The 23,598-nt window shown below is 36.1% G+C and overlaps 1 protein-coding gene across 2 annotated transcripts in view; it reads right to left on the bottom strand.

Annotated features, from left to right (window-relative positions):
* Positions 1-23,598, bottom strand: part of NUP205 (nucleoporin 205) — a 67,610-nt gene that overhangs the window by 29,250 nt on the left and 14,762 nt on the right. For both annotated transcript variants that reach the window (XM_063322697.1, XM_063322696.1), the window contains exons 2-16: positions 19,255-19,397; positions 18,068-18,239; positions 16,980-17,124; positions 15,890-16,049; positions 13,659-13,887; positions 13,329-13,493; positions 12,377-12,552; positions 9,549-9,665; positions 7,888-8,025; positions 6,613-6,763; positions 5,667-5,872; positions 4,373-4,555; positions 3,142-3,192; positions 2,377-2,586; positions 1,467-1,566 (exon numbers count right to left, since the gene is read on the bottom strand). In XM_063322697.1, the coding sequence (XP_063178767.1) occupies positions 1,467-1,566; positions 2,377-2,586; positions 3,142-3,192; positions 4,373-4,555; positions 5,667-5,872; positions 6,613-6,763; positions 7,888-8,025; positions 9,549-9,665; positions 12,377-12,552; positions 13,329-13,493; positions 13,659-13,887; positions 15,890-16,049; positions 16,980-17,124; positions 18,068-18,239; positions 19,255-19,353 (2,302 nt within the window). In that variant the 5' untranslated portion in view covers positions 19,354-19,397. The remainder of the gene's footprint in view (positions 1-1,466; positions 1,567-2,376; positions 2,587-3,141; positions 3,193-4,372; positions 4,556-5,666; positions 5,873-6,612; positions 6,764-7,887; positions 8,026-9,548; positions 9,666-12,376; positions 12,553-13,328; positions 13,494-13,658; positions 13,888-15,889; positions 16,050-16,979; positions 17,125-18,067; positions 18,240-19,254; positions 19,398-23,598) is intronic.

Raw genomic sequence — 23,598 nt, 5'->3', positions numbered from 1 at the left:
TTAAAAGCGCGGGAAAAGTAGTAATAGCAATTACCATTACTTTTCAATATCTAATAGCACAATTTAAACTTTAACCAGTTAGACTTTCCCTAAGTAGATCCGACCTCGGACTCATCAAATTAATGCTAATACTTTATGCCACATTGGAGCGATGCTAAATGGTTCTGCAAGACTGAAAAGTAACTGGAAAAAGTTTACATCCCCCAAAACCTGCATGAAGACTCTGGATGAGGGAAAAAGCACTTCCAGAAATCAAAGCTGAGAAGGTCCACCAAACCTGTGATGATCATAGTGTACAGATACTTGCATGTCCGCATGCAAAAATGAAACTACTAGCCTAAAAACAAAAGACCCATATAAAACAAAATAAGAGGAAAAGTCAAGACTAATGCTTCTGGTTTATCTAGTCTCCTAGTAAACAATGGTGGATAAAAGCAGGACAGCAGTAAGGTTGTTTTTTTTTTTAATATGTGAGAATGAGCGTGCAGTTTCTTTTGGCATCAGCTTAAAAAAAATCCCCTTCTCCTTCCATTTAGTCTGTGTCTGTGCTGCCCCCTAAGACGCCAACAGATGTGCCATAAGACACTGAATCAGTTCAAGAAATGGATCTAGCCAAAAAGATCGTATTTAACCCATTTCTCCAATGTATCATGTAACCCACAAAATAATCATAGAAGCTGAAGGTCTAGCCAAGGTCAGGAATGAGCTAACAGAAATTGCTCAAGCCAGCTAAGCTGCCAAAACTGTCTAAGTACAGGGCACAGAGGCCTCCCAGACTGAGGCAAGCTCACTAGAGAGGTATGTCTTCAAGTTGTTGTCCATTTAAGAAGTGGTTCTTATAGTTCTCTATTGCTACAAGCAAATCCACAGGCATCAGGCTGGCAGTCAATCTTAAGAAGAAACATCGTACTAAAAAAAATCTGCGGCCCAAATAAACCTTAAATGTCTATAACGAGGCAACTGCCATCAACTTTGGCCTTTTAAAGAATGGTTGTCCAGAATTAAATTACTTCAGATCATAATTATACTGCTACTGTCTGCTCTGAATAATTAATATATCAATAATATTGGACAGTATTTCAAATACACTGACACCTTTAAATTAACCCTTTAAATGAATAGTGGTGATTTAGATAAAGACCAAAGAAATCCAGAGGCCCAAGCCCAAAACCAAAGTGCTTTTAAATGTCAAACACTGAGCTTTAATCAAATCAGCAATGCAAGAAAGACAGATGTCATCCCCCTTGCAGAGCTAGGGAAGTAGGATATAGTGTACATGAAGCCCTACTGAATCAGCAACATCGCTCCCGATAGTATGCGGACATTTTTTGAATGTCTTCCTGTATTAAAGCTTTGGTCTAGCTTCCACCAGCTTACTTGCAATATTAACCGAGATCACAAGACAGAGGCAAAAGAGCAAAGCAAGTTACAGTTCCATCTGCCAGCGAACAAATGAACAAGTTAACCTTGTAACTCCACATATTGGTCCACAAAGTCTTCAAGTTGAGGTTCATAGTCCCGTAGCAATTTGTAAAACACTTCCAGAACTACTTCAGCTACTTCCCACTGTAGATAATCACAAAATGGAGAAAAAGTCATACAGAGAATAAGACTGACACTGCAGCAACAAGACCGGGATGACAAAAAATACAACATGCCGCGCAGTGAGGTACTGGATGAGAAGTATGGCATGACTATCTGATTTTGAAATACTATCACTACAACACTTATAATTCATCACATCAAATAATCTGAAAGGCTGAGCTTTTTTTCCTGAAGTAAAATAGAACACTAAAACAGATTCGTTGCCTATTTTAGGCTGTATTATACAATATACATACTAGTATATTGAAACTACAAGCAATAAAGAGTCTCTATTAGGTATACAGCTAACAGCAGACCACTAATAGCTTCCAGGATACAGTTTAGCATGTGCTTTTATACAGAAGTATCATAAAGTAAACCCAAATTCCTTGGTTCACCAAGTCAGAAATATTCTCTTCAGTAACAGTGAGGAAAGGACAAATCTGACTTGTAGATCTGGGCATGCGATGTTCAGAAGTCATTAGCTATGTAGCAGAGCTGGAGATTCTTGTACAGCAAATTGAAATTTAGCAATAATATAAGCTTCCTTTTTTTTTTTAAAAAAAAAAAAAAAAAGGATACATCATACAGCCTCCTTAGAAGCAGTTCATGGATCCTGATGACCCATGAGTCGAAAAAGTCATCTGTCTAAAGAATCAAAACACTATAAACTGCTACCAGTAACCTCTGCTGCATCAAACTTGCACAGCTTCTCAGACACAACTAAGCCACATTAGCAGTGTCAAATCATTTTATCTACATCCTAAAAAAAAGTTTCCAAACAAAAATTACTTTTTCAGCAGCTCTCCGGTAAGCTCTCGTGCGGAATCGGAGAAACACAGAATCCCTGAGGAACTGGAGATAGGGATCAAAACCTGGTGGGCGCAGACCTGCTCCCAAGTTAGAGGGGAATGAACTCTCCACGAGTGTGCTGATGAGTCGGCAGAAGGCACGGGTTAAAGGGTATTCCTCACATCGGGACTCAATCTCATTCAATTCAACCTTCCCAAGAGAAGAGCAAAAACAGAAGAAAAAAATCAAACTATTTTGAGGGAGGAAGAAACAGGTAAGAACAAATAATATAACGGCATTACAGTGAATTGACTTTGTTGCATTTTTGTCTGCAGTACACCACAAACAAAGAGTAGTGAAGCCACAGTACTGTCATTTCAGTTCAGCAATACACTCTTCATTTCTTGAGCTACTAGAAGATATGCCTTAACATTTAATACTTCGCTTTTATTTACCACTTTTATTAGAAGTGAAGTGAGCTGTATTCATACGTTACAAAAGTGGGGCAAATTTAGGAAAATAGGAAAACCTTAATAAGTAGTGCTCATAAGGAATTTGAGGGTTTAGATGCCGCTCTGTTACTAGTAGGAAGCTGCACTAGATTCATAAATGGATAAAATTTCCAGAAATTACAAGCAGGCCTCGGAGTAAATTCAGAAGCAGTGAAATGACAGCACTATTCCAAGGGTTTCCCATGGACACGGCAGCACATGCAGCCTCTGCAGATGGGTCAGAGAGGCTGCCTAGGTACAGAGAAACCCTTACCTCAATACCAATTGCTTGTCTCTGGCCTGGACCTCTCACAGTTTGTAGTATCTTCAAAACAGAAATTAAAATGAGAAAAAACAATACATTTCACACAACCAAAGTGCATCTCTATCATTTCTATCAGGACTAAAAGGTACTCATCACTTTTTAGCTGTAAGAAGTTGTTTCCTAAATCCTCTTAAAATGCAAAAAGCTAAGATTTTCCTCTCTGAAAAGCTGGATTATATGTTTTATACTTGCATGCTTCTAGCTTTACACGCTCAAAGATCTTCATCATGTTTATTGTTAAACAAAACAAAAAGCAGAAACACTTCACATTAATGATTTTTGTCTTATATTGGCTAGGGGAAAGACATTTCCCTTCTTATCTCTTACAATAATATATTTTAAGGAATATCATAAATTAGGAAGTGAAGGTGGTTGAAGGTGGTGAGCATTTAAAATAGTACTATTATAAGATGCCATTATTGTCAGGGTCTTTTTATTAGTAATTAACAATAAACTAGTAGTTGCAGTTTGAATGCCTCAATTTCTTCTAAATAAAACAGCAATTAGTCTGAACCATAATACAGACTATAAAATAAGCCCATCCCATTATGATTTTTAAATTAACAATATCGAGTACTTTTATTTCATATTCATCTTCCTTAGATTCACATTTAAAATTTTTCTCTGAAATCCAAGACAGAAGTGAAAATACACTTTTTTTAACAGGTAGGGCTTTTAATATATATCTGACATTTGCCATCTAAATGTGAAAGCTGGCAATAATGTCCTGTAAATTACAATTAACTTCCTCTGAAGTTAATGCCTGAAATGCCTGAAAATGAAGCTTTTTAGTGAGTCCCTCCTTTCTACAAACACCACTCACACCAGAAGAATATCACACATATGCACCAAAAAAACCCCACCAGAAAAATATGTAACCGGCAGAACATTTATTACTGATAACATACACTGAGGCAAAAACATACTGAACACACAGGACTGACTGTTAGGAAACCAGTATTTATGTAAAATAAGCACAGCCAATGAGATCTCTGAGGCATAAAACCGTACTGTCATTTTCAAAATTGTTTCAAAGAACTGCATTAAATAAGTGAAAAAAAATTATATTCAACAATGGCAACAAGAAAATTTAGGAGGAAATGCAATACTATTTCAAATACACTGACAGTTTCAACAGATGGGGATGCTATGGTTCCAAGCACTGAAAACCCTAAAATACCTGTGTATATTCCAGGGATTGCCAGAGTGAAGCAGCTATTTCAGGAGATCTTCCAAAAGCAGTAAGGGTTTCTAATAGCTCCGCTTTCAAAATAGGAGGAATGCTGCACTGCAGAAGTCCCAGAATGACCACTACTGGTGTCCACTGAGGGTGCTCACAAAGAGCCAAGCGAGCATTCTCACTCTACAGAGTTCAACAGAAAACAAAACTGCAGATTATTACTTTGACGATTATTCACATCTTACTAAAACTGTGCCTATCCATACAGAAAAATTATGTGCATAATATAAAGCTTCTTACAACAACCCAATTATTTTTTTTGGTAGACACATATTCATGGAATTAGTCTTATTAGTACTTACACCCTATACAGCTTCTTTGAGCACTGGTAGAGGGACTTTATAAATGATAACCCTGCAGCCTTAGAACAAATTTACGTCTTCCCAGGTTATGGTTTGATGATGCCAGGAAATACTAGTTTTAAGATTTCCTTTTTCCCCACGCTTATCCAATGCTGATGTGACAGCTCACACAGGAACACCCCATTATCACCACCATCAAGGATGATTTTTAAAAAGCCTAACTAGTTTCACTGATCTGTCTTGTGTTTATGTGAGCAAAACCAAGGGCATCTTACTACATAACACAACTACTATATAACATTTTTAGGCTGCAGAGTCTGGTGGGTACTGAAGAGCTGAATTCCACACTACTCAGAATTACCCAGACAATTCACAATATAAAATCTGCATTGCAGTTTTTTTCTCTTGGAATCCTCTTCCAGTCAATTCATGGCACATTCTATATTCCTGGTTTGGGGACATCTTAAGTCTAACTCTGGAGGCAAATTTCATAGCTGATGAGTTTCCTTGCCAGATTTCTACCATTTCCTTTTAAATTCATCTATTATTTTTGCCTTTTCAATCATAATTAAATGCAAAGAACCTTTCAAAGAACTTTCCTACTCCGTAGTCATTTCTTCTGAATATATCTCACTTCTGAAAGACATCTCCATGACACCAAAGTGTTGGTAAAGCAAGAAAATCAGTAACACCAGTGACACAGGAAGAAGTGTCATCTCTTCCTGCTTCACCTAGACCACATGTTTGGTCGTAACAGTTCTTCCTGACGCTTCCCACACTTTTGAAGTTCACTAACCAAATGACAACAACTGCTAGGTAAATTTCCCCTACGTACCATTTTGGTCAAGTGAACTTCACAGCTGAATGATGATGTTTTACAAGAAAAAAAAAAAAAGGCATTAACAAAGAAAATCAATTAAAAGGTTACTTACCCAATTTACTATAACAGTGGTAAGCTGTAAAAAGGCAATTAATCCATCCTGCTCTTTCTGTGTGATTCCTCGGAGAGGCAAGTGACGATACTGGACACTGTCTGCACTTGGCAAGTCCTTTCTTAAGTGCTCATGATAAAGCATCAAAGAGTGGAAGAAATGCTCCCAGGAGACAGGGCTGCCACCTGCTCCTTGGATGTTTTCCGCTAGGAAAATGACAAACAGGTGACAAGATTGTCTTTCTACTCTTTCACAGGGTGACAAGCAGGGTAGTTAAATTTAAAAGGAAATCTTTCTTATCTAGAGGAAAAAAATAAAGTTCAAAGTAAAGCTATTGTTTCTGAAATTAGTGGTTTTGGTTTGTGGTTTTTTTTGTTTTTTAATAGAAACAGAAAGGTGCTAATATGAAGAGCTAGTAAAAATAAGTTTTCCCTTTTATGAATTTGAATGTTTGCAGCATTATTTATATCTTCAAAGTAGTGTGGTTTTTTTCCCAATTTGATCAATGCAAAATACTGGACTGACCAGCACGTCTTACTTTGAGAAAGTGTTCTCTTATTACACACATCAAAAAATTCCAAAAAACAAAGTGCTTCTGAAAAATGTCAGCTCAGTAAAGATAACTATATTTACAAAATATACAACTTAAAGTTAAGACCACTCATTTCACAATAAGCAATATTGATATTCTGCATCTCTTATGGTGTTAAGACACAGCTTTTTTAAAAAATGCATTATTTCATTATGTGAATTACTTGCTAAGGTGCTCAGACATTTAATTACCTAATCAGTCTTTATTTTTTTCCAGATTACACTTTCAAGTGAATTACATCTTCGTTCTAACAATGAAATGTTCAAAGCATGAAGCCACAATTAATCTCAAATGAGCCTTTGTACTTTTCTAAAGAAAAGAGCTGAGAAAGAGCTGAAGTGTCACTTTTCTTACCGTGACTACTGCCATTGAGTTTTAGCAAACTAAAGCAGTAATGAGCACACTGAGGCCCACTAGCCAGTCCCCGCAGCATTTTCAAGTATGGGATGTAAATTGTAGAAGGAAGCAGATCTCCCATTTGCCTAACAAACTTTGACAAGACAACCTAGAATACATAACGATCAGTGTTTAAAAAAAAAACAAAACAAAACACACAAACAAGAAACAATAAATCCGAGTATTTTAGGAAAACAATAGGCAGCCAAAGTCAGAAAACAGATTCTAATGTAATTGGGGCGGGGGTGCTAGCGAGGTGGAAACACAACTCAAAAAAAAAAAAAAAATTCCTTTGTAGACTGGCCTATTCAGTTTCCCTGAAGGTGAAAATCACGTTTCAAAGAGAAAATAAAGAAAACAAAATAACTAATGTTATTGCAAAATATATTAACTCTGCCATTCTGTATTTCTAGTGATAAAATTTACTTCAGCTCATAAATGCTGCACAGCAGTATTATTAATACAGCTCACAGTGCAAGTTAAGTGATACAGGGAAAGAATTCACTATGCTTGTCATATCCCTACACAGTAACTCTCACACACATGGTGGCTCCTCCCAGGGTCATATTACCGTGTTTGCAGATTGCACCAGTCCCTAACTTAAATCACCTGTATTCCAGGATGCGTCTGATGTGTCTCATACTAGGTTTTGCCTAACACTACAGAGTCCTTCAAGACGCATTGAAGGTTAAGAGCATCCCAGGTATCCAAAGCGTTTTGGAACATCTGCTTCATCTGTTTAGATTGCTTCTTCAATCTAATTTTAAGTTCCGTCCCTCACGGGCTATAACCTTTAGGCTTTAAATAATTACAATATTCTCATGGATTTTTATCCCCCAAAATACTATCAGCTACAGTTATTAAGTTTTTTTATAGTTAAGGAATTTAACTTCTCGGTTACACCAAAAAGGTATGTAGAGGTCAGACAGAAAACACAAGTGCACTGTTACCAGAATTCATTTAGCAACTGCAACAAAATCAGACCTGAACAAAATTTTCAAATAGCTTTGGTTAGGACTCTTCCTTACTAAGTTTATTGACAACCACGAATGACTGGCAGTAGCTCATTTTAGAGCAAGCAAAAATTAACCATGTCATGCAGAGTAGGACACGTGCAAATAAGCAATTCATAAAAGATAATGCCTTCTTAGAAGCTACCCAAAACTTTGTTGACTATTCATTTATTACTTCAATTTCAAGGTACTAGTAATTACTCAAGAAAATCTAGATAACCTGTCGCTGAGGGGGTCGCTGATGAGCTACTCCGAGGTAGGACCCCATGATGGTAGATGTCTGCAAAGGTTCTGACGGACACCAGTATTCAAGGGCAAGTTCCAGATTAAAGGGGTCTTTTCTATACAATTCAGCAATCTATCAGAGAAAGGAAGATGTTAGAAAAGTATCAACTATATAAAAAAAGATGATTACTTCAACAATAAGCACTGCTTTTATAGAAGGTAAACACATCTGAGAGGCAAAGCATCCCACAGCTGATATTCTGTTCCTTAAAACTCTCTGAAAATGACAGCTTCTCAATAGCAATATCAGAACAAACGACAGCCAGAGTAATTCAAAACAAACATATAAGTGAAACTTCCATAACTTTAAATGATACCTTGTATCTAATTATTATGCATCAAATCATTGCTAAGAAAACAGCGGCATTTCTCCTTAAATAACCATTTGCATACCTCTATATATTAGCCAGTATCAGGATTAGAAATCTTACCCGTTATCTGAATAGACATATTTTTCATTTCTAGTTCTTAAGTTCACTATACACCTTAAAGCTACTTAAGAAAGCATTTTGCTACAAATTTTCCTGTTAAAGTTCTATAACCTAAAGAACTACCTTTGCAAAAGACAAGCAATCCCTATGTTTAGAATTGCACATTTGTACATTTTCATGCTAAGTAGGGGGAAATATACACGTTTTTAATTTATTCATGAGCAGAAAATATAAAATGCACCAGTTCAATATGCAAATCTGTTTTATGATGTGGGGTCTTTTTGAAAATGCGGGTAGGTAACCTTATTAACTAATATTTAAATAAACATAGATATTTAAATTTTCTTTCAATTTTATTTTATTTACGTTTTCTTTCTTTTATTAAAAAATATGACAGAAACAGAAAGGTCTTTCTTTTAAATGCATGCCTGTGGTCAAAATTCTACTGAAATTACAGAATTTGTATTTCCACAGCCTTAATGGGGTCACCTTGCCTAGCCTACTCTACCAGAAATACAAAACAGTCTTCCAAAATTCTCATTACAAATATATCAACATATGAAAATTATTTAAACATTTCAATCCTTTATCAGCATAATTGTCAATAGTGGGGGGAATATCTTAATTTCAGTTTACCCACAGTAAATAGGGAGACATTTGAAGACTTAGAGAAACGTAAAAAACTGTGTAAACCATTAAGGTCTAGATAAAGAAAGGTGTTCCGTTCCAAAGAACTTCCGTGTATTTAGCCAGATCTCAACTCCACCTATAGCCTATAGTCCTAAAATTCTTATGTCTAAGTTATGTTGAAGATGGCTTAAGATAATAGATATGTTAAGATAATTTAAATTTATGTATTTAAATATTTTGTAAAATAACTTCAGCTCTTCTTCAGCTATTCTTCAAATATAACAAACAATGCAGTATTTGCCTACTAAACAAGAATTAAATGACACTTCATTAACATCAGAAGCCAAGGCATTAAATTAATTCCTTTACATGAAAAGTTATAGAAAGTATCTGTATTTAAGAAAAAAAAAATTCCTCTAATCCAAAAAGGGAAAGATCCATACTGTATGTTATCATTCAGATATGGATTTTCTGATGAAGAAGGAAAGTCACAATCACTTTTTGCCACAGTAATTTAAAAGAAAGTGGGGCTTACTAAAAGCATTAAATGCTCCAGATCTCTCCGAAGGGAACCAGGTGGATCACTACCCGTTTGAAGAGTCATGTGGATCATACGGGCATCTTCATCAGCACGGTTTCTCAGCTGTTTCACCTACACAATTTATGAAGTGGAGAAAAAAAAAACTGATCTATATTGAGCTAGGAATGTAACAGAACAGAAATAACAGAATTGTCTAAACAGTCTCTTAAAAACTAAGAAAGCAAATGACCTTGCACATACATGACAAGAATATTCAATTATTTTATTTTTTTTTTTAATCCCTGTCCCCACAAAAGCTTACATTCGAAGATACGTTCAATCACTTTCTTACTGCCAAGGCCCTCAAGTTTACAGCCCTGAACTTATACCATGTGAGTTTTTCCCAACTGACTTCACCAGATGCTTTGGTTTGGCCCCAGAAATGGATCCTTTTCCTCGTTTTACTTCGAAAGCTAGATAGGTTGGCTTCAAAGAAAGTTAAACCATTGTCCACCAGGATTGAAAAGAAACAGAAAACACTGTAAAATAATGTCTTCTGTATATAGATTGGTGGATTGTACCTTTTTAGCCATTCAAGGCTACTTGTACTTACATCTACTTTATGTTTTGAAAAGTTTTGGACTGATGTAATTACTTTGGACTCAGTCTGTTGCAACTAAAAGCATTACCACATGTCAATAAATACAATAGGAAAAAAAAAAGAGAGAAGGGAGGGGAAGAACAACTGCAGCAATTAAAAAAAAAAAAAGCCCTTTAATCAGTATCCTAAAATTCTTTGTGTTGAAAAAACTAATTACTAAACAAAAAGCAGGTGACATTTAATTTTAATGTCAAAAGGCCTTTAACAAAACATCCCACCAGAGGCTTAGAGAAAGCAAATAGCCATGAGATGAAAAGTTAAGTTTTGTTAAATATTAAGCATACACTGAGGAACAAGAAAGAAATAAGCAACCAATTCAACACACCAAAAATTAAAACAAAGTGATAGTCACTAAAGACCAGATCATGGTCTATAATGTATCTTAATTTGCAAAATTGAATGAGCAGCCAAATAATTGTGTCTCATCAAGAAAAAATAGTTAAAAACTAGATATAACTGTGGAAAGGGTCAGAGCAAACTAGACAAATTAGTATACTAACAAAATTAATACGTGGACAAAATCGAGTGTTGATAACTGAAATAATGAATTACCTGAAGTACTAAAGCTAATTATCGAGTTCTGACTGTAATTGTAGTCCACCAAAAGATTTACCCAAATCATCACTGGCAAGCAGCATAAATGTTAAAACTATACAGAAGAGTGAAATAAAATGCTGACTTACAGTTTAAATACAACTGAACAAACGTTACATATATACAAAAAATAAAAGGTCCTGCAAAGCAGACATTCTCTACCTAAAATTTGAGATTCAGTAGAAATAGCTGAGTACATAAGCCAACCGCTAAGCAGTTAAGACAAAAATTCCCTTGTAGGGCTATATCCCAATTGCACACTAACAGTGTCTTTCCTGTAAAACCAGTACTGGCCTCTATCAAACTCTTTCATAAGAACTGGTATCATTACAGGGAGACATTTCATCTTTTGTAAAGCAACACCATCCAATGAAGAACTGCTTCATAAAAAAGTTCCCAGTTCCAAACCTGTTTGCACTCAATTGTTTAAGGAACTTCCATAAAATATACCTCATATATTCTAAAGATTCCTAAGGGCTACTGTGTCTTCACCACAGAAAACACCATTGCATGCAGCCTTCAAAGGATGTCCACAGCCTGTTACAACGTGGTAAGTGTTGTACGCAGGCAGCCATTGCAAAAGAAATATAGCTGTAAAGTTATCAACACGAACTTGTTTGAACTGACATTATACTTATTCTTTGAATATTCTGCGGGTTAAAAAGACAGCTTGAGAAAAAAAAACATGCAACACCAACAGATTATAAATAAATTAGAATTAAACCTAAAAGCTGTCTACAACATGTTCATATATGCCCTCAAAGTTTCTTAAGGCTCAAATATTGTTTTTCCTACCAATATTGTTCTCATTCTGCAATGTTACAATGAACAAAATATATTTTTAAATCCTTCTTTTTGCACACTGAAAAAAGTAATTATTTGGCAACTCCAACTACAGCTCAACACAATGAAGGTCACAAAACAAACCCTCCATAAATTAAATAAAAGCTTTTTCATAGGATTTTAATTTTCCGTGTCTAGATGCACGGTCTTGCACAAATGTAACTGTTGTAATTGCTTCAAATTTTCTTTATTTTTTTTAAACCCTCTTGCAGCATTTCTGCTGTTCTAGTGAAAACAGCTGCTCGTTTTCCCCAAAATTAATACTACTGAAAGAAAAAGCAGAATGCCTCCCCTTAAACATGGAAAAGATCATTAGTAAAAGAATAAATTAAAAGTGAGGGACAAAACCAGTAAGTTAGTTTAGGTTACACTGCTGTCTGTATCAAAAGAAAAAAACAACAACAAAATCAATACCCACATATGTTGCCATCAATTCCAGCATTCATTTAAATTTTAATCATGTAAAAAAAAAAAAACCAAAGCCCAAACTACTACCACCACAAAAGCTTGCTTTGCAAATCTCACCACATTGAAGTGTTTCAAAAAAAAAAAAATAAATCACATTCTATTTCAGTGCGGAGAACAAACCCCAAAACATATGGGTTCCATAAAGCCAACAAGCTTTCTGAACCGCAGCACCCCAAGCTGAGGGTCATATCTGAATCTCCATGCTACTTGTCCTAATGTTAGAAATACAGAAGATACGCCCACATTTTTCAAGAACTGTTTCACACAAACAACTTACTTTCATTGGCATGAGTGCCAGGAAGTCTGTGACAAGGTTATGAATTTTGCGAATGTAAAATTCCTCCTGGTAGAAATTTTCAGACCCCACAACAGATTCAGTCAGGAACAGGAAGACATTATCAGCAACCGCTAGCTCCGCCATTGCTTCATCTGCCTCAGTGAATTCTGCAAGAGCTGGGCAACAAAACAAAACAAAAAAAAAAAAAAAATCACAAGAGGGGAAAAAAATAAGTTACAGTTATTTGTCACTATATGAAACATATTTCAGAATACCTGGCTGACATGTAAATCAACATGCTTCCATCAACTATGTCTTTCCCCCTGTACAGGAAAATACAAGCTAACGTCGGGAGATAATCTCAGCTTTGATAAGCATTGATCCATTTACCCAATCAAACCTAAGGCTGTGAACCAAGAATCACAAACCAACCTTAATTAAACATTAATTATAACGTTTACGCTTTCTTTATAGATACCCTGCAGTAGACTCAATTCTGACCTAGCAGGGAGCCTGAAAATCTTGTGAAGAACAAAGAGAAAAAAAATCTATTAGAAATAGATTTGTCCTCTCAAGATACTGGGGTTTAACATTTACAGATGTAGGGAGTCATAAGCATGAAAGTATTCTTAATTTCAGTGTTCAAATGATACTAAAACTGCTAAAATGCAATCTTTCACATTTTTCAATACATTAAAATCTCTTACTTCAATGAGACACTATGCAATATTACAGTCTAATAACTAATTATTTCTATATCTGTGTACATTTCAGAGCAATTCAATTCTCAACAACCAAACTCACATACTGAGAAAGCTTTAAAGGAGTGTCAACGGTAATCTTATCATAAAGGTAAATATTAACACTTCAAAAAGGTAACAGATACTTTGACTTATACTACTTGCAAGCTCTGAATACTAACGTACAGCAACTGCACTTTAAGGTAATTTACCTGTCACATCAGAAAATTGGGATATTCCTCGTAGTGCCAGGGCCCAGGCTAATCTAACAGTTGCTTGCAGGCCTGGTAATTTCCAAGGCTGAGACTCCTGAAGACGAGTGTGTATTGTTGCTATATACTGCCTTTCTGCTAGCAGAGGGAGACGGTGCATCAAATCTTGAAGAACAACAAAAGTGAACACAACACCGACAACCAGTAAATGAATGTGAAGACAAACATGCAAAATCCTACCAATTTGTTACTGATCAGTAACCAAACTGGTTAAATAACAATTTATCCATCTGCACAATGGAACCTCTCCAGGAAACCTGCCAGCGTTACCTTCACGATCCTCTGTGCCTTGTTCCAGAAAACTGACATCAAAGCAGTAAAGGAGAGCCATGAGAAGAGACAAGTTCACACTGTCCAACGAGCCATCAGCTTCCACTGTTACTTTCTCCAGGTAACTTATGAGGATTAACGTGTCATCCTTACTGAGCGGTGACTGGCAGGTCCAGACAAACAGACTTTCAGCCAAGGACTGTCGGCATTCTTTAATGAGATCAGAAACCTTTAAAAGAAGAGCCAAATGAAAAAAAACACAAAACCCAAAACAGTGAATATAAATATTCTGGCAACATGTTCAATTTGTCCTTTTCAGTGAGTAAGTGTGACTAGGTTAGTTTAAAAATTACTCTAAAGAGAGCAGGTATAGAAAATGTTGGGGTTTTTTAATTGCTAAACAACAAGATGTACATTTCTGCGTGTTAAATGCATTTGTATTCCCATGTATTTCACGTGTCGTGTGAGTAGGTATCCTGGAATATGACTACATGCAAATCAGCATCTCTGTCAAGGTCAAGGAGACGTGAACCTACACAGAACTTTTGTAGCTGTAAACATATCACACAAAAGTCAAATTTCCTGTCTCTAATACGCAACTGTACTGGCAGTTATATCCAGATAAGGTCATATGTCTTCCCCTTGCCCCAAAAGAGATGCCCTCAACTAACCATACAAGTATCTTAACTTTTAAGACATTGAGCAATATGAAGGACATTTAAAATCGGAACTTTAATCCCTTAGAGAAAATACTTATATCAAATTTAGAATATAAACATAAATGAAATCTATCACCCCCTATTACGTATGGAACAAATATCATGCCCAACATCATGCTGGCTTATAAAGGCTACCAAGCATTTACATACTAAAAATATTTTTTTTCTTTTTGTTTGGCAAAATATTGCATGCTATGATACAATTAAGTACAGTGGCTCTTGAAAACAAAGTTTGTCTTTTTTCTAACAGTTACACCAAAAATTACCTGTTTTCAAACAAGGACAAGCATTGTTTTATTTGTTAACTTCATTCCTCCCCCCAAGCTGAGTTTTAACCGCTTAAAGTTTTATGAAAACAGTGAAGTTAAAAAACCCAAAAACCTGAAAAAATAAAAAGCCACTAATGGCCTTTCATAATGGTCTTTGTAAAACTGGGGTTTTTTTAGCTGAATTACAAGCTTCTAATAGCGTTCTTGCCCTATATCCATTGAACCTAGTTCAATAAAAAATAAACAGCTATAAGCATTCTATCTCCAGTAAAGTCACATGCATGGTGATAAAGAGAAAAAAATTTTTCAACACTTAACACAGCAAGAGATTTGCACACAGACTCCAGCAGAATAATAGTTCTAATGAATATAGAGGGAAATATGGTAGTTAACCCAAAAAGAAAAAAAACACCCCACAACTTTGAAAATTAAGCATTAAATTAATTTTAAGGTAAAGTTAAGGTAAATTAAGGTAATTTTAGGTAAATGAGAAGGATATTCTTTGCATGATTTCTAGATTAATAGCCAAAGTGTAAAACTAGTTCTTTATTTAGTGGAAAACAAATTGACAGATTATAACACAGAATAATTTTTAGACAGATGACCCATTACAAAGAAGTTCAGAAATTAAAACAATAACGTTTAAAATCTTTCTACTAAAAACATACTCTGTAGTTAGTCACAGTCTCAATTAAATTCAAGGATTACAAAAATGAGAACTCATTTTCAAGCAATTTTCACTTCACTATTAGAAATGCCTCTGTTCATATTAACACAATTGGATTATTAAAAGGAGCATTATTTGCCTGAGTAGACTTGGTTTCAAGCTGTTTTAATAATTTGTGAATTTTATTTCGCTATTTTTATTCCAATGGTGCTGATAATGGTAATGGTGAGAGTAGATTGTTTAATATACAGTCTTTAGAAAAAAATTGAAAAAAAAAAGTAATTTGCACATAGCACAAATATCAGGCGTACTTTCTTACTGTCCTTGATTACACTTCTTCACTAAAATTAAGGTATGCCCTAACATCAGGAAGTAATCCGAATCCCACGCTGGTACAGCACAACCTGTGGAGTAGTTACTGTGATCCCTCAGACAATAACAGAGCTTGCAAAGGCAGAGAAGAGAAAGTAAAAAAAAAAATAAAAATAAAAACTCACTCCATATCTCTGGGCAGTCTAACTGTATTCTAATCTGTGCAGTAATTCAGAAGACTATTCACATTCAGTGAGTATTTACCTCTTTGCGATGTTTCTCACTGCCCAATCCTCGCTCTCTCTGGAGTTTATCAAACTCATTGTTCAAATCAATGTGAGACACAAGAGTGAGGATCTTCTGAGTCAAACCCTGCTCCATTAGGTCATCTGTAAAGCGCGTTGTCATGGATATTAACTCTTGACTATAATGAAAAGAATATAAATTTAACAATTAATCATACTATTTCCAGTCACAGAGGAAGCCTAAAATAATGAATCCCGTCACATGTGTCTGCCGCCAGAAAATGTACAACTACATTATATACATAAAGCAACTAAACGTGCATCACTAATCAGTAAACAGTGCCCTCTTAAAACATTGTACTGAATGGATACAAAGTCTTTAGGTAACTAGTTTCAAGAACATGGAATATGAGAATACAACATGGATCAGCTAGTTAAGATTTCTATCAAAAGGAAAAAGTAATATACAGAAGATGCACATAACTCACAAGCTCACAGCCTCTTTCTTACCAGTAAATGCAATTGTTCAATTACATACACCTTACTGGAGTGGCAGAGCTAGTTCTAAAATAATAATTTATTTTATGTTTCAGAATTTATATTTACACTAGAACAGACCTTTTAGTATTTCTCTAGTCAAGCAATCACTGTGCATTAGAAGTAAATAGTGCATAATATTTTCCTTTTAAAATAAAAAAATGTTAGCATATTACGTTCGCCAGAAGACAGCACATCTATTTTAAGCAAAGGCAGGAGCTCAATTCTCTGTTTTGCAGGACGCAGGAACTCAGAACACAGCAAAGGAAGAAACTTGGTTTCTGAAATACTGAGTAATCATCACTTGTTAGAGCAACACTAACAGGGAGGGTGTCTGAAGCAAAACACGGCCAAAAGGTGAAAGAACTGAAAGTAAAATGGATATCCCTATAATCCAATAAAAATATGCGTAAGAAAAAAGAATACTATGCTTAAAAAACAAACGTGAAGGCAGCTGCATCAGGTTATGAGAAATAAACTTATTTCAGAATATTCATATTCCCTTGAGTCCTATCAGTTCTAAAAGTGCCCAAAGTAAAGAACTTTGATCAGGTCATCACCCTAATACAGACCTGAGTTCCAATGTCCACGTCTTGCCTTGGCGTGACTGGATGAGGGTTCGTAGTGAATTGGCAATGCATCTTTTTCCATCCCAGTACAACAGAACAGCCACTAGACCTCTCGTAAGACCAGGAAAATGAGGTTGCTGATGTTCTCCTATCAAATGAAAATGCACAGAATAGTCACAGAAAGTTGAGCATATACATTTTGATAACAGCTTTATATTTCTAACTGAAATATAAATGTAGCATTCAAAAGAACCACTGTTATTCATTATCACTTTGATTTGTTTCAGGCACAGAAATTTTGGGTGCCAGTATTAAAATTTATATTAAAATATTAAAATATCCACAAATTTAAAAGAAATAGAAGTTCAAGTCCACAAGTATCCTAATAGAAATTATATTTGCAACTGATATCTACCCACCTTAATAATCAATACAAGCTAATTACCAGCAAAATATCTTTTCTTTCTTCAAAATGAAATTGCGTGTCTGAATTTACATGGAAAATTCAAGTTCAAAATAGGAATTGAGGCTGACTTCAAGATGGCTTTCCAAAGGTGACTAATTAGCAAGCTACCACTTCAATGAATTTAAAAGTTAATGATGAACAGTAGTGACTAATAACTAGCAATTATACTTTAGTAACACTGAAATATATTTTCTACATGCAAAGCACATGTCACTTTCCAGAATACTTCTCTTACTAATCAGTTATTAGATTACAATCTAAATAGTAATGTATCAATGTATAACTACTACGTAATTTGAAGAACCAATGTCTATTACGATGCTTTATGCAAGACTCTCAAACAATTATGTTTAAACTATTCTTAAATTCAGTGATAGAGAAAGTAAATCATTAAAAAACCTCAAATTATTCCCCCTTTTGCAATAGCTGCATAAAATATGAACATTAAGGTTCAGAACACTGTTACCGTATTACATTACAGTGACAGTAGATTTCTTTTTAAGAACATTCTATGTTAGGAAGCTAAGGCCTCGACTGAATCATGCATTCATGTTAAGCATATACTTAAATAAGAAGGCCCTATTTAAGTTTATTTCTCCAGCTCTTAAATATTTTCCCTTCTCACCAGCTAGAAGGAGCTCAACAGCTGCCAACTCTCCAATATCAAAGAGGTCACTGAGGATAAAGGCTTCTCTGATGAGTTGCTCTGGCAAAAGCCTAGTTCCCTGCTGACCCTGGATAGCAACCCCTTCTGTACTTGCTTTCTGGATTTTCTCATGCTGCTGTACATTCTTTGGCTGCAAGAGAAACAAGCATCGGGAGTTATCCAAAATGGCAAGATCAAATACTGAATAAAGCTTTACACATTAATCTTTCCTCACAAATACAGTTCTGACTGGTTAGGTTGTCATCATAAAGACAAAGGCAGTGTTTTTAAAATACAGAGATAGTAAAGGCATCCTAAAAATGCTTCACACTTGCACGGCAATGGTCTCTTTGTGGGAATGTACCAAAAATAATCTTAGAAAATTGGTGATGACATTTAGTTTACCCGGAATAATGGAGACTGAAAGTAAGTTTTGATATAATTCTCCACAGGAATTGGTATCACCTCAATGAAGGAAATCTGGACTATTGATCAGAACTGTTGCGTTACTCCAAAGCACTATCTTCTGCATTATTCTTTTTCTATTAAACTCAGACGCTAAAATATACTGACAAAACTCTATAGCTGACTGTTAAATTTTCTGATCTATCAGTTTAAAAAGCCATATACTGTTTCAGAAGCAACACCACTGAAAGAAGACATATTTCTAGTTGCTACCTTGTGATCCACCAGCCAAGAAGCAGTGAGTTTCTCCACATCATCTCATATTCCTAACAAGACATTATATATTTTGTAAATTCATGTGTTCACTTGTTCTGTGTGTTCGTTAGCCTGACTGAAGCATGAACATGGACCAAAACCAGACAAAATAGTTTTGTGCTTTATTTCAGACACACAAGAGTAGTGAAAAAAGCTAAGACTCGACTGATGGAACATCAGTACTTTTAATATTCTTTTCAAAATAGCATTCAAGTAATGCGGGGAAAAAAATATGTTGTAGATAAAGTCTTCCTGTACAAGACTCAAAATAATAGATATTATTCAAGCTATTTGTATTCTTACAGAAGAACAAGATTGCTATAACACGTTTGTGTTATGTACTGTAAAAACGTATACTGAAAAGAATCCTCAGGGCCTAAATGGTACGTAATCCAACAATACAAGACAGAGTAAATTCATTCCACAAGAGAGCATCAGTCCAGTACCGGATTTCTGAAGAGAGAAATGAAGTCAGATTTGTGCTTCTTTAAAACCTGGTCAAGGCGATGAATAGCTTCAGGTTGCCTTTTCCAAATGGCATTCATTACAGTCTGCCATATGTCCTTATATGGACCCCACAAGCTGGCAGCTAAATGAAGAAATAAAACAAAAAAACCAATGTATTTGAAATACAGAAAGAAACAAAGGAAGCAAAGTATTAATATGCTATTTTCAATAAGGATACTTTTTTAACTTACTGTTAATCTCGACTTGACAGTAGAGACTGTTATGCCCATCAAGCAAAGCATATTTTCCCCTCTTAAGGCACCAAAAAAAACCAACCCAGCAATGGTGTGATATAAAGCCTAATTGCATTTAAGGATCTAGAGAAGCAGAAAAGATCATGTATGCAGATAAATTCTGGGGCTGAAAGTCATCTTATGAAGATATTTGATACAATCTCTGGGTGTAATCTTGCATCCTTATACGCCTAAGAAATTCTACACAATTTGGTAAGATTAAAGGATAACTAAGAACTAGAGAGCAGACCTTGAATCTGGCGGTAAACTCAGTGTCATGGTTTAACCCCAGCCAGTAACTAAGCACCACACAGCCACTCACTCACTCCTGCTCAGTGCGATGGGGGAGAGAATCAGAAAAGTAAAAGTAAGAAAACTCATGGGTTGAGATAAAGACAGTTTAATTGGCAATGCAAAAGCTATGCATGCAAGCAAAGCAAAAGAAGGAATTCATTCACTGCTTCCCATGGGCAGGCAGGTGTTCAGACATTTCCAGGAAAGCAGGGCTCCATCACACATAACAGTTACTTGGGAAGACAAACACTATCACTCCAAACATCCCCCACTTCTTTCTTCTTCCTCCAGGCTTATATACTGAGCATGACGTCATATGGTATGGAATATCCCTTTGGTCAGTTTGGATCAGCTGTCCTGGCTGTGTCCCCTCCCAGCATCTTGGGTGCTCCCCGCCATGAGAAGCTGAAAAGTCCTTGACTACTTAGCAACAACTAAAATATTAGTATGTTCAACATTATTCTCATCCTAAATCCAAAACATATCACTATGCCAGCTGCTAGTAAGAAAACGAACTCTATCCCAGCCAAAACCAGAACACTCAGCAAGGCAGGCTTCCCGCTTTCCATTTTTGACAGAAAACTCCAAAACAAAGAAATACCTAATATATGAGGGACTGAAAATGAACAGCAGTGCTATCATGATCTGGTGCATCATTGCATCAGACTCTGCAGAATAAAATATACGAGAAACCAAAACCATATGATTAAGGGCAGTATTACGTAAGAAACAAAAATCATAAGCCTAAAGACTTTTTCATTTTCTCATGTTTATTTTTAAAAAAACAATCAAACAAGTACTACTGATCCCTGAGACACATTTGCTGCTAACATTGTCCACAACAGCTTCATAAAGGGATGAATTTCCTTTCCTAGAAATAGATAGATCAATATAATTAGAAGAGACCAGATTAGTTCTGGAAGCTAGCAAACAAATACATTATTATTCAAGATAAACCTGACCCTACTCTAGAAATGCAATCTCTCCTCCTCCTCAACACTGGGGAAAAAGGTTTCCTCTGCATACTTCAAATCTGAATTCAGTACTACAGCTGAAATGATCTCTTCCTCAGTAGAAGTTGTACCACTGCGGACCCAAAGTCTGTAGCCTGAAGATTGCACTAGAAGTTTCCTTATTTGCTTCGGGTCTCATGAAAACAGTATGCCAAACTAGTCTTCAGTCTTCTGACAGAACCGTTGGCTAAACTGAAAACCTCACAGATGGAAAATTATTCTTACCACTTAGTATTAACATCCTGTTAAAAAAAACAAAAAAAACAAAAAAACAAAAAAACAAAAAAACACAACCGCCACACAACTCAAAACGTTAAGACCCACATTAAACAGACATATCAAAACATTTCCCTTGTTAGACATCATTTGTATTTGTGAAAGTTTCAGATTCTACACACCACAAGTCACTGCTAAACATACCAGATAAATTTATTATCAACTGTATTCAGTTTGCCTGCAAGCTACCACATAACACCCACTGCCTGATTGTAGGTAGTGTTATGTGTTTCTGAGCATCTACTGAGATGGTCCCTGACCCAAAGATAAGCTAGCGGGGGTTTTTGCATGCTACAATTTTGGTAGTGGAAAAGCTACTTTAAGAGGTTGCTGCCCTCCTTCATTCAGAGCCACTTGTTCCCAACCATACACACACCTGCTTAATTAATTAAGACCCTGCACTGGAAGTCATGTTAGTCAAGTGATCCAAATTTTAAAAAGCAGCGACATTTTCCAGAGTTCTTCCAATCCTGTTTTTAAAAATCAGATTATTTCATTAACACAGGTTACAAAGCGGCCCTGCTAAGCATTGAAACAACTGAAAGAGCAATACCCGAAGTGCAGAGGGAAAGAACAAGAGGGTAGTGAAAGGCAGAAACCTCTGAAAGTCACTTTGTTTCTGAAGAAACGATAAAATGGAACTATGCCTTGCAGGTTAGCCTATCTACAAAAACACTAACATTTCACTCAAAACTGGCTTAAACTTCTCCCTCTCCCTCTTCTTTTTCATATACAAGTTAATACTACGGTATAAAATCAAGTGCAGAGGCAACATTTTATCTTTGTGTATCTTGTTCTAGCCAGCTCTATCCCTCAAGGTAACAGTGAATAGATGCAAAGTCAAATATATCTGCAGCTCGTCTTGACCGGGCTGCTTACATTAAGGCAGCAAGCAAAAGGTAGCTACTCTGATGTGAAGATGCCCCTCTCTTTCATACAATCAAGACACCACCTCAAAGTAATGCAAAATGCTACATGGATGCCCTGAATAATAAGGCAGAATAAGCCAAGTCGAAGTGCAGCGAGTGAGCACAGAGACAAGAGCAGGTCTCAGAGACCGAGACCCCTGGTTTCAGTCAGTTTTACCAGTACCTAAGCTGTCTTGGAAGCAGCAATAAACTACCCAAAATTTTGTCACTTTTATTCTGTTGCAAAGGAAGAAACCACATAAAACAAGAATAAAACAAAAACAAACCCTCTCACCCCAAACTCAGCACTAACAAAAACTACTGTGTCGCACGCTGTCCTTTACAATGCAATTAGCAGTGCCAGAAGAGCTGTATCTGAGAGGACAGCCTGTAAAAAGGACAAATCCTCCATCCTTTTTAAACATCAGAGTGTTTTAATCACCTCATGTTACCCCTGCCTAAACAGACGCATTAAAAATAGATACTATTGGACAAGTAATTTCACACTCCAGGCTGTTAACTGTCTCTCTCACATAACTTCAGAGTTCAGAGATTTACTTCCACTCTAAACAGTCTTTTCACTCTTATGAAAAGCAGCAACCCACGGTGCCTGCCAAAACCTGTTCAACTATTTCCCTGGCCCATTTCTTTGCTCTTGTCCCTACAACACAATAGCTTTGCACCAGCCCAAATACACGTACTGTAAGGCACTAAAACAAATAAAAGGATCTAACTTCTCAAACTGTAAATTAATCCAAAAAAAGTTTGTTTTCAGCAGGATCATATCTACAACCCAGTCTGCTCTGTGATGGCACACGCTATGCTAGCACAAAGATGGAATATTGCAGAGAAAGGAATACATAACTGGGATGGAAAAAAGGTTGGACTGTAGCAATCGTGCTGACTTTTTCACCACTTATGCTATTCCTATTGTTGTTACAGTTTTAGAAAGGCTGACCATCCCATCAGGAACAGCAAGGAAGGAAAGGCTAAGTTGCTTCTTTTGTCAACAATAGCAGTTGATACTTAAACTTGAACTTTTTGCCAAGCTATAGACTTAACCACGCTATGTCTGTTCCACAAACAATATACAGAATCACAGAATGGTTCGGGTTGGAAGGGACCATAAAGATCATCTAGTTCCCTGCCATGGGCAGGGACACCTCCCACTAGACCAGGCTGCTCAAAGCCCCATCCAGCCTGGCCTTGAACACTTCCAGGGATGGGGCATGCACAGCTTCTCTGGGCAACCTGTTCCAGTGCCTCATCACCTTCACAGTGGCGGTACACCACCTTACACCACCCTTATAGTGGTGGGTATACACTGTAACTTAAGGCAAAATCTTCATTAGTTCTAGTGCCACATCTGCTTTAATTTTTAGCCCATCTTTTAGGTGCAAAACTCTTTTTTTCTTTTTAATTATACAGCTACAAAATTTCTTGCCATGCAATTCATACAGTAAAGTGTAGCCTCATTTGAACTACTCCAGTTTCCACTCTAACAAAGTCATGTTTCAAATGAAGGGCCTTTGCTTTACTACTGCTTTTCTGTGAGGGAA

The sequence above is a fragment of the Chroicocephalus ridibundus genome, chromosome 1, assembly GCF_963924245.1.
Source record: "Chroicocephalus ridibundus chromosome 1, bChrRid1.1, whole genome shotgun sequence".
NCBI lineage: Eukaryota > Metazoa > Chordata > Aves > Charadriiformes > Laridae > Chroicocephalus > Chroicocephalus ridibundus.
Note: the sequence above shows the minus strand (reverse complement) of the source record. Positions and strands in the feature narration are given on the sequence as shown.